The 16,002-nt window shown below is 48.9% G+C and overlaps 1 protein-coding gene across 2 annotated transcripts in view; it reads left to right on the plus strand.

The window, feature by feature from the left end:
- Nucleotides 1-16,002, plus strand: part of LOC144162339 (uncharacterized) — a 46,084-nt gene that overhangs the window by 16,907 nt on the left and 13,175 nt on the right. For both annotated transcript variants that reach the window (XM_077692831.1, XM_077692832.1), the window contains exon 4: nucleotides 5,226-5,450. In XM_077692831.1, the coding sequence (XP_077548957.1) occupies nucleotides 5,226-5,450 (225 nt within the window). The remainder of the gene's footprint in view (nucleotides 1-5,225; nucleotides 5,451-16,002) is intronic.

Below are 16,002 nucleotides of genomic sequence, written 5' to 3' on the forward strand. Positions count from 1 at the left end.
GGTCGATGTCGACATCAAGATCACGCCCCATCGCAGTCCTGAATAGCTGCCAGGGCGTCATCTCTGATAGAGATCTAATAAATGAGACTGAAGCAGATCTGCTCGACGGCCTTCGCGATCAGGGCGTGACAGCAGTGCGGCGAATCACGATACGCCGAAACGACCAAATAATAGCTACTAAACACATAATCTTGACATTTGACCGCTCAACACTTCCTGAGTCGGTCAGCGCAGGTTTCCTGAGATGTCCGGTCCGACCCTACGTGCCGAACCCACGCCGCTGCTACAAGTGTCAGCGGTTTGGACATGGCACTAATGCTTGTCGTGGTCGACTAACATGCGCCAAGTGTGCACAACATGATCATGCATCTGACAACTGCCCATCGCAAACCCTCATCTGTGCTAACTGCAAGGGACCCCACGGGGCCTACTCTAGAACATGCGAGAAATTCAAACAGGAGAAGGAGATCATCAAGGTTAAAGTGACTGAGAATCTTACCTTCCCAGAGGCACGAAAGAGGTTCGCCTCTTTCCCCCTGGGGAGTGCCGACGCAGCTCGCCGGGGGGCGGAGCGGCGTCTAGTTTCGGCGGGGACCCAGTTTCGCGAGTCGGACCTGGTCCCGCCCCCGCCTCCCCCTGGGTTGCCTCTGGCCGCCCAACCCGCCACCACGCCGCTTGCTGAGGCAGCAGCGGTTGTGGTGGCAACCTCTTCCGTCGGGACCGGTGCCGCTCCCGTCCGTGCCTCCCCATTGTCCAGTGCGTTGGAGTGTGCCATGGACACCACGAGCCCCGCACCGGCTCCCACCGCCACCGCACCGCCCGTGCCACTTCTGGTGCCTTCGACACCACCGGCGGTGGCGGGTCAAACGAAGGGCCCCCGAAGGGGGGCCAAGTCCGGGGGGCCCGGTTCGACGGGCACACCCAGGACATCGGACGACGAGATGGACGTCGTGCCGTTCTTGCCTGCAACGCAGCGCAAGGAGCGGCCTCCGACGTCCAAGCCTTCAGATAGGCCGCCCAAAAAGCCCAATCCAAGAGTCACAGCCCCGAAAGACGACACATAAACATACACACTCCAGTAGCTCTCACACTAAATAATGGGAAGAGAAAATATTGTTCAATGGAACTGCAGAGGCCTTCTGAATAATCTTGACGACGTGTATGAGATTCTGCATACCAATCAGCCAAGTGTAATGTGTGTTCAGGAAACACATTTGAATTCTAAACACACAAATTTCTTGAATAGTTACCTGAAATACAGGAAAGACAGGGATGGCTGCACACACTCTTCTGGCGGTGTGGCCATAATCGTCCGGAAATCCTTAGCATGCCACCCTGTCACCTTGAACACTATCCTTGAGGCTGTAGCAATACGCTTAATAATATTTAATAGGTTGATAACGGTATGCTCCATATACATTCCTCCTGATGTTTCACTTACGAGCTCCGACTTCGAGGCGCTGGTTGACCAGCTGCCCGAACCATACATCCTTACAGGCGACCTTAATGCTCACAACTCTCTTTGGGGCTCTTCCAGAACGGATGCCCGAGGTCGCCTGATAGAAAAATTCCTTACATCTTCTGGAGCATGCCTTTTCAACAATAAACAGCCTACATACCATAACATAGGTCACAACACATACTCATGTCTTGACTTGGCTATTGGCTCCGCAGTTCTCTTTCCTCTTGTCGAGTGGGGAGTGGGAACGGACCCATATGGCAGTGACCACTTCCCCACCTCACTCACATACATAGGTAAAGGCCCAAGCAGTCCATCTTCCCATAATAGGTTCAATGAAGCACGAGCTAACTGGAATACATTCACACAGACATCCAAACTACACCACACATCCATAGGACACCTACACGTTGAAGAAGCTACCCAACTCCTCACGGCGCACATCTTCGACGCCGCCGAAAAGTTTATTCCCCACGCCTCTGGAGCCCCGCGCAACCAGCGGAGGCCGTGGTGGAATGAGGACTGTAGGCGGGCGCGAGAGGCCCAGAACAAGGCGTGGGGTATCCTTCGTCGGTACCCCACGTCGGGTAACCTCATTTTGTTCAAACGGGCCAAGGCGTTCGGAAAACGTGTGCGCCGTGAGGCAAAACGAGAGAGTTGGCGCACCTTCCTTACATCCATTAACTCATACACAGATGCACATAAGGTATGGACAAGAATATGCAAACTTAAAGGACAACATACACATAGCCTGCCCCTGGTCAGTACAACAGGGGACACACTTGAAGACCAGGCTAACACTCTTGCACAACACTTCCAACACGTTTCCAGCTCTGCACACTACACAAACACTTTCCTGAAACATAAAAATACTTGTGAAAAGAAGTCCCTACATGACAATAACAGGTCAAAATCTGGTTACAATTCTGAATTTACACTCTATGAGTTGAGGGCTGCACTGAGCACGTGTAAACCTTCAGCTCCCGGCGCAGATAAGATTACATACACCATGATACAACACCTACACCCAGACACTCTTGAAACACTCCTACACCTATACAACAACATATGGCTTTCGGGGCACATCCCAAAATCTTGGAGGGAGGCTATTGTAGTGGCGTTCCTGAAGGAGGGTAAGGACCCTTCTTCTCCCGCCAGTTATCGACCCATCGCCCTCACTAGCTGCCTGGGAAAGCTTCTCGAGAAGATGATCAACAGGAGACTTGTGTACTTCTTAGAGTTCAATGGTCTTCTCGAGAGCTGCCAGGCCGGCTTCAGGGTGGGGCGATCCACAAACGACCAACTCGTCGCCCTTGAGTCGTATATCAAGGATGCGTTTGTCCATAAACAGTTTTGTGCTACGGTGTTTTTTGACCTTGAGAAAGCCTACGATACCGCTTGGCGATACGGGATATTTTGCGACCTAAAAGCCTTCGGTGTCTCGGGAAATATGTTTAATACACTTCATAGTTACCTGGCGGAGCGAACCTTTCGTGTGAGAGTTGGCACTGCCCTTTCAAATGTTTTCCTGCAGGAAAATGGCGTGCCTCAAGGCGGCGTTTTGAGCTGCACATTGTTCATTGTCAAGATGAACTCACTTCGAAAGGCGTTGCCACGAACCATTTCCTGTACAATATATGTAGATGATGTGCAAATATCTTTTAAATCATGCAATATGTCAATCTGCGAACGCCAAGTCCAGCTTGGTGTCAACAAACTAGCAGGCTGGGCAGATCAGAACGGTTTTAAGCTGAACCCAGTCAAGAGCACTTGTGTTGTGTTTTCCAAAAGGCCTGGGATCAGGCCAGATCCAGACATCAAACTGAATGGTGTCTCGATTCCGTTCAAAAAAGAACACAAGTTCCTTGGTATAATTCTTGATGAAAAACTTTCCTTTATCCCTCATGTGAAACAACTGAAACAAAAATGTCTTAAAACAATGAATATCCTTAAGGTTCTCTCCCACCAATCCTATGGTTCCGATAAAGAACTCCTGCTGCGCTTGTATACTGCTTTGGTTGGGTCTCGTTTGGACTATGGCAGTGTGGTGTATGGGTCGGCGAGCAAAACGGCGTTACGAATGCTTGACCCAGTGCTACACTTGGGGCTTCGTCTCGCCTCGGGTGCTTTTCGCACTAACCCTGTGAAGAGTCTGTATGTCGAGTGTGATAAGTGGAGCCTTGAGAACCAACGAACGTATCTGGACTTGCTTTATGCTTTTAAAATTTCATCACTCAATAATCATCCTTTTTATCCTGTCTTTAACGACACATCCACATCTGTGCTTTTTGTAAATCGCCCATCCGTTCCTCTGCCCTTTTCATTTAGAGCGAGAGAGCGAGCCTCGGATCTGAGCGCTTCGTTTTTAGACGTGTACAGGTCATCCTTTGCTGACAGTTTACCGCCTTGGCAAGTTCGCCCTGTGTCGTGCGACCTTTCTTTTATGAGACTTGACAAAAATCGTGTACCACGAGCGGCAATACTGCAGCACTTTCTGTCTTTGCAGTTTAAATACACACGTGCAGAATTTTATAGTGACGCTTCTAAAACCTCCACTATGGTGTCGTGCGCTGCTCATGGTCCAAATTTCAATGTAGCCAGAACCATGAGCGTGCACACAACAATTTTTTCAGCAGAAGCGTATGGAATTTTACTGATTGTACGACACATTCTTGAAACTCAAATTCCCAATTCCATCATTTATACAGATTCTTTGAGTGTTGTTCGCGCACTGTCATCGCACAAGCCCCCCAAAAACCACATAGTTAATCTTGTATTCAACACTATCATGTCCGTGTATGCACAAAAACGTGAGCTGGTCCTCTGCTGGGTCCCAGGACACGCAGGGATCGCTGGGAATGAGTTGGCAGACGAGAGGGCCACTGCTGCTGCACTCAGGAACACTGTAGACATTACAACGATACCCTACACAGACCTCAAGCCACACATAAGACAACACCTGCGCAGAACATGGCAAACACACTGGGACATGATAGACAACAAACTACATGTAATAAAGCCACACTTGGGACGGTACACATCTGACTCGCACAACAGACACACGGAAGTCGCTTTGGGTAGGCTACGGATAGGGCACACGCATGCAACTCACTCGTATCTGCTGACGGGATCTCCTAGGCCCCAGTGCAGCAGGTACGGAGAGGCCCCATCCGTAGTACACATACTAATAACATGCAAGGCACTTCGCACAACACGACACAAACACTTCAGAGAACTCTACAGACAACATATCCCCCTAAATCCATCTCTGTTTCTGGGTGACGATGCCATGTTTTCCGTTAAACGTGTGTTTGAGTACTTGTCAGATGTGAATTTTTTAAACCTCATTTCCTATCGCGCATAATCAAATCTGGCCCTATACACCAGCCATCACCATTACCGTTAATTGATTTTATTGTTGTTTTAGCTGTAGTAGCCACTATTTTATTTTAGATACTTTTGTTTGGCGCTCTTTGCCCCAGCTGGCCTTGCGCCAAAAAACTCTAACCATCATCATCATAAAAATTCCACTTTCAAACGTTCTAGTGCCCTATCAGGGAAACCGTTTCAATTCAGGGTGTTTGAAGTGACGGCCTTTCATTTGGAATAGAGAGCACGTGCTCCACGAAAAGGGTTGGCTGTCCCTTCACGATCTGCTTGAGTATATCAATGCGGGACTTCGCAGCTCCAGTTGCGTTCTCACATTCCAGCTTTTTTCCAGAATGTGAAGCGCCATAACCTCGTTTTTGTGCCGGTGTCTCCGCAGCTGTCAACGTTGCAGGCCCCGATGCGAGAGGTCGTGCTGTCGGTGAGACTGAGTGACACGCTGGATGGAGAGTTGTCCTCGCAAGAGCTCCTGTTAGAACACTGCGAGGAGATGACGTTGGGGTTTCACGTGTACTCGCGCTGGGACAGGACCATCGAGCCACCGGCCCGTGCGGACGTGGTAAAAGGCGCCCTCGCGTTATGTCCGAACCACCGCCGGTTGAAGGTGAGTTCCTCAGAAAGCTTCCGCAAGGTGCCCACTGTGGTTGGCAGCGACCTGCACAGAGGGTCCATGGAGACAAAATACATGACTGATAATTACATGACATCATTATACATGTAATGACATGACATGACATCATTATAAAGTCTGCTTTGTCCCAATGGCGATGACACCAATTTTATGGCAAACTTCAAACAAATAATCGAGTTAGTTATTTTTTGTAATTTCAAGTGTATGCACACCATGTATTTTCACCCTCTGTGTAACGAAGTACCGTTTGCCCAAATTTTAATGTAACCAAGTTTCATGGAGATTCAGGAACGAAATTTCAGTTCAAGTAGATTTTGGGAGACGCAAGCGCCGAAACAAGGCCTCAATAAAACTTGTTCGCCGACACGGGCCGCCCAGCAGCGGGTGCCGCGAGCCACGGAGTCTGTGAGTGAGCTCCATGCCTACAAACTGCGTGGCGCGCATACACGGCTGGTGCACTGTTTCTGTTTCTGTCGGAGCTTAATCGTCTACTCAGGCATCAGCGTGAACCGCATGGAGCGTTTTCTCCATGAAAAATCGCACCCCGCAAGCCACAGGCGCGCTGACGCAGCCGCGGAGACTACCCGCATTTCTAACCGCTCCCTGAAACGCAACTCGAGGGGCAAACGAGATGGGCATACGAGAAAAGCGGATAATGCAGGCGAAATGTTCGCTGTAAAACGTCATACGCGCCACTAACGAAAGCACCCATCAAATATATTCCACAGTGATAAGCCTGGTCATCCCTAGCGGGGCCGCCGGCGCCGCATGCCGCTGCTTTGACCTTCGTTTGAGTTCGCTCGTGCTTATGGGTTCTATCGTTCCAGCAAGCATTTGTGGATCTTTGAGCCTTGCGTGCACATTTTTTTCACGCCCGTGTCTGCGATTGCGCACTGGTGGCGGAAGCATTTGTGGATCTTTGAGCCTTGCGTGCACATTTTTTTCACGCCCTTGTCCGCGATTGCGCACTGGTGGCGGCTTCTGCCTTGGCCAGAAAGCGACTCACGCTGCGCGCGGCAGTGAGAGGAGCCTGACCAGTTTCGCCGATGGGGATGCACGCACCCTATTGCGGGAGCTTTGAAGTGCTCGGGGATGCCAGCTGACCCCGCCAGAGACGATTAGGCTTACCACCGTGGAGGATATTTGATGGCCACTTTCGCAAGCGGCACATATGATGTTTTAAATTGAAAATTTCACCTGCGTTGTCCACTTTTTTTCTCGCATGTCCCCCTCATTTGCCCCTCGAGCTGCGTTTCAGCGTGCGGTTAGAAGCGGTCGCTGGAGCTACCTGCATCGTGCGGGTGGTCTCCACGGCTGCGTCAGCGCTCCTGTGGCTTGCGGGGCGCGTTTTTGCGGGGAGAAAACGCTTAATGTGGTTCACGCTGATGCCCGCGTAGATGATTAGGCGCCGACAGAAACAGAAACAGTGCGCCAGCCGTGTGTGCGTGCCACGTTTTCGTTTGCGGGAAATGCTTTACGCGATGAACACTTCATTATAACTGCGAATTTCAATGTAGCAAAATTTCAGTGCAACGAAGTAAATTACGAATTTTACGGACTTAGTTGCATCGAGGTTTAACTGTATTGGGGGAAGCATACAAAGCAGTCGCGGCTCCCCAGACACTTTGCGGCAACTTTTTCATGACGTCACAGGGTCTTGTTTGTGCAATGGACCTTTTTCCAGTAGCGATCTGCGCATGCGCGGGCTGCCGGTCCGCCATTCTTGGCAGGCGCCTCGGGCAAAATAAACAAAAGCGCGCCCCTCGGTTTTCTGCTTAGGGAGCGGCTATAACCTGCGCGTTTTCTTTTTTTTTTTTTCTCTTTGAACTCCTCGTGGTGGGTTCCTACATGCATACAATAATGGCTTTCTGAGAAAAGGGGCGAAGACGCTTGAGACTGACCACGCTGCCAGCACATGGCTGCCAGTGAGGGGGTTACGAAAATGAAAAAAAAAAAGAAAGGGGTTGGGGGGGGGGGCGCTTCGAACACGGCAGATATAGTCATGAGAACGTTCGCCTGCTACTGTGACATTCATGTGAAAGGTGCGGGTGACGGGTCAGTGCGGGAGGGGCAGCAGGACCAGGATATTTTGTGCACGAGTTCTCCGAAAGCCAAACTTTCTTGGGGGTGTGCCTTACTGCCATTTTTAGTTCGCCGTGGCGGCCGCTAGAGGGACCGGTACTGGAAAAAGGTTCATTGGCAGCCACTGACTGAGCAGTTATACTGAGGCCTCTACTTCAAATATATAAGGCGTTTTTTTTTTTCCCAAATCCATAGTCTCAAAGTCATACCCCACGCTATATTCGAAGCTCTCTCTCTCTCTCTCTCTCTCTCTCTCTCTCTCTCTCTCTCTCTCTCTCTCTCTCTCTCACACGCACGCGCACACACACACACACACACACACACACACACACACACAAAATACCTCAACTCGAAGTAGTAAAAACTGGGTAATATTTCGAGAGAAGCGGATTTTCAAGTTAAAGCAAACTTGCGCGAATAGCCATGAAATATCGAGCCCTTTGCAAAAAAGGCGCTACTACTTAGTGCTTACCAGCTCTTCAACAGCGGCTTCCAATCTTGCTTTTCATAAAGGTTTGAAGGAGAAAAAACAAACATACAAGAGGCGTTCACCGGCTGGGTTTTGTGGCACTGCAATTTTACTTAGCAGAAAAGAACTGCATAATGCTAGTCTGCTTTGTGGTCGCACTCGGGCATAGTTAGGAGTCCTCTAGCTGCTTGACGCATTGCATGAGCCAATCTTCCCCACCGCTGCACTCGACTTTATTTCACCTGCGCCATACAATTTTTTTTCATTGCAAGAGGGACCTGCACTCTCCATTTGGTTCTTCCCCGTAGAACACACCTCTATCTTCTAGTACACTGTACCTCTGTGCATGTCTCTACCGTCGCATGACGTGCCACAGGGTTGTGTGACGAAGTTGATATGCCTCTAGGCTCATACTTCCCATTCGGGGAAAGCATCGGCTTTGTGGTGGGCCCAGCTAATCGAGAAAAAAATTGAGGGACTTAGGCGCGGCAGCATCGCGCGAATCTTGTGGAACGGTCCGCGGTGGCCAAATTTTCGTTCCACTCTCAGTCAAGATAGAAAATGGATCGGTGCCGCGGAAAATTTTGGTTTAGCCGATTTTTCGAGATATTCGAGTTCGAGTTAAAGAGGTATTACTGTATATATATATGTATATATATATATATAACGAACTTCAGGGGGCCGTGGAAAATTGCTCGTTATTCTGAAAGGTCGTTATAGTGAAAATCGCAAAATTTAAGAAAACAAATAGTATTTCAATGCCTAAAACGACCTACGTGTACAGCAGTGCATCATCCTTGGAGTCATTTTTCACAAAAAAAAAGTGCACTAGTGATCATGAAACATTGCACGTTTATTTAAAGTGGTTGGCGATTTTCATCTAGTGCGAGTAGCACAAGCTTCCTAGCACGAAGGACTCAAACTCTTACACATTCCTAGGGAGTGAATCAGTGGCCGTGCGGTTTTTCCCCGGACATGTGCGGAGTTTTTGTATGCTGTCCACCACATCCGCAGTCGTCGCGTGCTCGTCGTAGTCTTCGAGTGCTGCTGCGGCACCCTCAGAGGCATCGTTGTTCATGCCATCCTCGCTGCCATCTTCACTTCTTCATCCTGAACGCTCACGGTCTGGGCAATGTCCTCTGTTGTTAGCTCCGCTGATGTCCGTGAAGATCCAGCAAGCCACGTGAGCAGCGGCGGAACGTAAAAAAAGTTGGGGTGAGCGCGAATAGCGCGGCCCGGCTTTCGGGACGGAGAAGGCTACCCATGCTTCATTTTTTCTCTTCTCCTCACCTTTTTTCTCCCTCTTGCATCGGCTGCCGCATTCCGCGGAGCAAGTTGCAAGACGTTCTCTTCTTCGCTGCGCTTTGCCGTGTCATCTACTAGCACACTGCCCCGGTTGCCGCGATTGTTTAACGGACTTCTAAGAGTCTCCGGCCTTGAAAATATGAGTTCGTAGTACTGAGGTGTTGTTAACATGGCACGGAACTAAATGAAACGATCGTTATATTGAAACGTTCGCTATTCTGAAGTATGTTGTAGTGAAATAATTTTACATTAAAACTATAAGCAGTCGGCGTGGGATTTCTTAAACGCTCGTTAATCTGAAAAGTTCGTTAATGTGGTGTTTGTTGTACCGAGGTTTGACTGTGTATATATATATATATATACATATATATATATATATATATATATATATATATATATATATATATATATATATATATATATATATATATATATTATGGCGATTTTTTTTACTCTCCAAATTGCACCCTCGCCTTATAATCGTGACTGCCTTATAATTGAATAAATATGGTAGTTTTGTTTTATTGTATCACTTGAATGCTATCGTCCAGTTGACACACTGATCACTAGAGGCCGGATTTTTAGGCATTAAAAAAAAAGCATATTAGGCGCCAAAAAAGGCAGGCAAAATAACGTTTTAGGCCTGCAACATCGTAAATATAGGCACCATAAACTTTTACGCAAATGGAAATAATTTGAAACGAAGACCTGTGCGACCTGTATCCACGATAGGAGAAGAAAGAGTGTTATTGTTTATGGTGGAACAAAGGTGCCAGCAGTTAACCCTTTCAGGGTCGCGCACGTACATGTACATCCTCTGCAAACACCTTCAAAATGGTCAATAACGTACACGTACGTCATCGCTTGTATGCTTAAAAAACGCGCCTTTTTCACCAACTTCTCTTGCTTGGCATGTGCTGCCACACGGCGGCAATACATCAAACTTATTTTCTTGTGCCGATGGCTCTTCTTTTTATTTTTTTATGATTTACTTCAGCGGCGTGCCGGCTATCGCTTGCGCATCCGGTAACGAGGGGGCGCGCTGGGTATCGCCCACCTAAGGCCCCTTACGCCCACCGGGCGCCTCTCGCTTCTTGCGCCTGCCACAGACCAAGGGCGCCTGCGAAACTGATGAGGCTCTTTTTTCCTTTTTTTTTGTATTTTTTAGGAGCAGTGCGCCGTCTATCACTCGCGCATCCGGCCACGCTGGTTTCGGTATCGTCCTCCGGGCGCTTCCCGCTTTTTGCGCCCGCGAAACTGATGTCTGTCTGATTTTGATTCACTCAAAAGGTGCCGGCTTGTTACTCTCTCATTTTTATTTAGAATTTTTCTTGTGTTACTCATGCATAAACCACATGTATGTAACAACACCAACAATTTTTTTGTCACTTTACGGTCACCCTAAAAAAATTACGATAATTTTTTCTTGAAATAGATTCATCCGAAGAATTTAAATCAGCAATAAAAAAAATCGACCCTGGGGGGGGGGGTCGCATTTGACGAAAAAATTCGACCCTCAAAGGGTTAAACATGGCTGTTCAGTTGTCCCATAAATCCACTAGACTAATAGCAATCCATTGGCTTAATTCAAGAAGCGCAATGCTTGCGTTCATGTTCAAAGCAACTGTTGCTTGCTTGAGCATTGCATTAGTGAAATAGGCATGAAAATTCTTGAGAACTGAAAATATTGATTACAAAGTGCTACCGTACTTTATGTCTGCCTGACGCAGTACAAACACATAAATAATTAACTCAATATATGACGATTTATTAAGAAATTAACATGCTCTTACATGAGAACATGGGCCGTCAAAAGTAGTTGGTACGCGGTCTCGGTACTTTACAGGAATATATTCTTCTGGAAACTGCCTGGCTGCATTGGTGCGCGTTTAAAGGAGTCCTCCCTAACATAAAAAGCTTCCTGTAAACCGGCAATGGCCGTCATAAAGCCAGCAAGATAAATATTTTTCGATGATCACAAATCCTTGTTCCAATTACTTCCCCGCACGGGGCACCTTGAGTATTCATGGTGACGGTACTGGCGATACCGCGGACCCCGAGCCCCCAAACATAAGCTGGATCCAACCGTGGCGATGTGTTTATAGGTGGAGGGTTAGAAACCACGAACGGTGGCCGTCGGAGGCCAGGTCAAGCTCCGGCGGATGGGCTCCCTGTCTGTTCACCAGGCAGGGAGCTCCGGGACCTCTTTGACTACCAGGGTAAGGTCAAGGAAGAAAGTACCCCCGTCTCCCTGCTTTTTCCAATGCCATATGGATAAATCAAAACCCCCCCCCCAGACGTGATCGGCCCCCGAAAAGGGGCCGCACCGAAGTTTCCTTTCCATCCCTTCCAACAATCCACAGTCCGAAACCTGACAACTATCCTCGATTCTTGGTTATCGAGGCAGTTGACAAAACAAACCCTGTTTCATCCATGTCCGTATTCTTGATCACTAAGTTCCTGGAAGGCATCCTCGGAAAATCGTTCGATGCTAAGAAACTCCGTACCGGTGAAGTCCTAGTCAATGTCAAGACGCAGCAACAAGCCACTAACCTCCTGTCGCAAACCTGCATGGCAGATCTGGCCATCACAGTCACTCCCCATCGTAGCCTCAACAGCTCTCAGGGTGTGATCTCGGAGACCGATTTGTTGAATGAGACCGAAGCTGATCTGTTGGAAGGCCTGAAAGATCAGGGTGTAACTGCAGTGAGGCGTATCACCATCAGACGAGACAATAAGGAAATTCCCACAAAGCATATAATCTTGACATTCAACAAATCAAAACTTCCTGAACACATCAATGCTGGCTTCATTAGGTGTGGTGTACGACCGTACATACCTAACCCGCGCCGCTGCTACAAGTGCCAGCGATTCGGGCACGCTACAACTTCTTGTCGCGGCAAAACGACCTGCGCGAAATGCGCCGCACATGACCACCCTACTGAAAACTGTAACTCCACTACCTTCACCTGTGCAAACTGTCAGGGGCCGCACGCAGCATGGTCCCGCAGCTGTGAAAAGTTTCAATTAGAAAAGAAGATCATTAACATCAAGGTCACAGAAAACATCACCTTCCCGGAGGCGCGGAAGAGGTTCGCCTCTTTCCCTCTGGGGAGGTACGCCGACGCAGCTCGCCGGGGGGCGGAGCGGCGTCTGGTTTCGGCGGGGACCCAGTACCGCGAGTCGGACTTGGTCCCGCCCCCGCCCCCCCCTGGGTTGCCTCTGGCAGCCCAATCCACCTCCGCACCGCTCGCTCACCCAGCAGCGGCTGTGGTGGCAACGTCTGTTGGGGATGCCGCTGCATCCACTGCTTCCTCTCCACCGGCCCAAAGCACACGCAAGGGCACGGAGATGGAGACGGAGGCAGTCGCAGCGACCCCCTCCCCCGCCTCACTGCCTGTGCCACCTGTGGTGCTCCCCACGCCTTCGGCACTCACTGACAGCGCAGGCAAAGAACACCCGAAAGGGTACCACGTCAAGGGGGCCCAGTCCGCTGGCCACCCCCTTGCCATCAGATGACGACATGGACGTCGAGCCCTTCCGGCTTTCATCGCAGCGGAAGGAACGGGCTGCGACGTCCAGGTCAGTAGAGAAGGTCAGAAAACCCCTTCCAAGAGTGCAAGCCCCGAAAGACCCTACATAAATAGTCACACTCCAGTAGCTCTGAACACATAATAATGGGAAGAGAAAACATAATACAATGGAACTGCAGAGGCCTTCTGAATAATCTTGACGATGTATACGAAATACTGCATGCTTATCAGCCAAGTGTAATGTGTGTTCAGGAAACACATTTGAATTCTAAACACACAAATTTCTTGAACAGTTTCTTGATATATAGAAAGGACAGGGATGGCTGCACGCACTCTTCTGGGGGTGTGGCCATAATTGCCCGGAAATCTTTAGCATGCCACCCTGTCACTCTGAACACTGTCCTTGAGGCTGTGGCAATTCGAACAATAATATTTAATAGGTTGATAACGGTATGCTCCATATACATTCCTCCTGATGTTTCACTTTTAAGCTCTGACTTCGAGGCGCTGGTTGACCAGCTGCCCGAACCATACATCTTAACAGGCGACCTTAATGCTCACAATTCTTTATGGGGCTCTTCTCGTACGGATGCCCGGGGTCGCCTGATAGAGAGGTTTCTTACATCTTCTGGAGCATGCCTTTTCAACAATAAACAGCCTACATACCATAACATAGGACACAACACATACTCATGTCTTGACTTGGCGATTGGCTCAGCAGTTCTCTTTCCTCTCCTCGAGTGGGGTGTGGGCACTGACCCATACGGTAGTGACCACTTCCCCACCTCACTCACATACATAGGTAAAGGCCCATGCAGTCCATCTTCCCATAATAGGTTCAATGAAGCACGAGCTAACTGGAATACATTTACAGAGACATCCAAACTACACCACACATCCATTGGACACCTACACGTCGAAGAAGCTACCCAACTCCTCACGGCGCACATCCTCGCCGCCGCCGAAAAGTCCATTCCCCACGCCTCTGGTGCCCCGCGCAACCAGCGGAGGCCGTGGTGGAATGAGGACTGTAGGCGGGCGCGAGAGGCCCAGAACAAGGCGTGGGGTATCCTTCGTCGGTACCCCACGTCGGGAAACCTCCTCTTGTTCAAACGGGCCAAGGCGTTAGGAAAACGTGTGCGCCGTGAGGCAAAACGAGAGAGTTGGCGTTCCTTCATAACATCAATAAACTCATACACAGACACACGGAAAGTATGGACGAGAATACGGAAACTCAAAGGACAACAAGCACACAGCCTGCCTCTGGTCAGCACAACAGGGGACACACTCGAAGACCAGGCTGACACACTCGCACAACACTTCCAACACGTTTCCAGTTCAGCACACTACACAAACACTTTCATGAAACACAAACAAACGGCCGAAAAGAAGCCTATACAAGATAGCAATAGGTCAACATCTTCTTATAACTCAGAGTTTTCACTGCATGAGCTGAGGGCTGCTTTGAGCACGTGTAAACCCTCAGCTCCAGGCCCAGACAACATCACATACACAATGATACAACACCTGCACGCAGACACTCTTCTAACACTCTTACACCTATATAACAAGGTATGGCTTTCGGGGCACATTCCAAACTCTTGGAAGAAGGCTATAGTTGTTGCTTTTCTGAAAGAGGGAAAGGACCCGTCGTCCCCCTCAAGCTACCGTCCTATAGCCCTGACGAGCTGCCTGTGCAAGCTCTTCGAGAAGATGGTAAATCGCAGGCTCGTGTACTTCCTCGAGTACAACGGTCTTCTCGAGGGCTGCCAGGCAGGCTTTAGGGTGGGGCGATCGACGAACGATCAACTAGTTGCTCTTGATTCGTACATCAAGGATGCCTTCGCGCATAAGCAGTACTGTTTAACTGTCTTTTTCGACCTCGAGAAGGCCTACGACACCGCTTGGCGCTACGGGATCCTCAGTGACCTGAAGTCATTCGGTGTCTCGGGTAACATGTTAAACACTCTTGTCAGTTACCTGTCAGAGAGAACGTTTCGAGTGAGAGTCGGTGGTGCACTCTCAAGGGTTCACGTGCAAGAAAATGGCGTGCCACAGGGTGGCGTGTTGAGCTGCACTCTCTTCATAGTAAAAATGAACTCTCTTGGTAAGGCACTGCCACTCACAATCTCTTATTCCATGTATGTAGATGACGTCCAGATATCCTATAAATCATGTAATATGTCAATCTGCGAACGTCAAGTCCAGCTTGGTGTCAAGAAACTTGCCGGCTGGGCAGACAACAATGGGTTTAAATTGAATCCTGCAAAAAGCTCCTGCGTTGTGTTCACCAGGAAGCGTGGGGTCCATCCGGACCCAGACATTACTCTTAATGGCGTGTCGCTTCCTGTGAACAAGGAGCACAAGTTCTTGGGTGTGGTGTTTGATCACAAACTCACATTCATTCCCCACATCAAGGAACTTAAACATAAATGTCTTAAAACAATGAATATACTTAAGGTTCTCTCCCATCAATCTTATGGTTCCGACAAAGAACTCCTACTACGGCTCTATACTGCTTTGGTTGGGTCTCGTTTAGACTATGGCAGTGTGGTATATGGGTCGGCGACTAAAACAGCGTTGCGAATGCTTGACCCAGTGCTACACTTGGGGCTTCGTCTCGCCTCGGGTGCTTTTCGCACTAGCCCTGTCGAGAGTCTGTATGTCGAGTGTGATAAGTGGAGCCTTGAGAACCAACGAACGTACATGGACTTGCTATATGCTTTTAAAATTTCATCACTGAATAATCATCCTTTTTATCCTGTCTTTAACGATACATCAACATCTCTGCTCTTTGCAAATCGCCCATCCGTTCCTCTGCCCTTTTCACTTAGAGTGAGAGAGCGAGCCTCGGATCTCTGTGCTTCGTTTTTAGATGTGTACAGGTCATCCTTTTCTAACAGTTTACCGCCTTGGCAAGTTCGCCCTGTGTCGTGCGACCTTTCTTTTATGAGACTTGACAAAAATCGTGTACCACGAGCTGCAATACTGCAGCACTTTCTGTCTTTGCAGTTTAAATACACATGTGCAGAATTTTATAGTGACGCTTCTAAAACCTCCAGTATGGTGTCGTGCGCTGCTCATGGTCCTAATTTCAATGCAGCCAGAACCATGAGCATGCACACATCAATTTTTT

This window comes from Haemaphysalis longicornis, unplaced genomic scaffold, assembly GCF_048455015.1.
Source record: "Haemaphysalis longicornis isolate Haplotype H1 unplaced genomic scaffold, Haemaphysalis longicornis Haplotype H1 scaffold_12, whole genome shotgun sequence".
NCBI lineage: Eukaryota > Metazoa > Arthropoda > Arachnida > Ixodida > Ixodidae > Haemaphysalis > Haemaphysalis longicornis.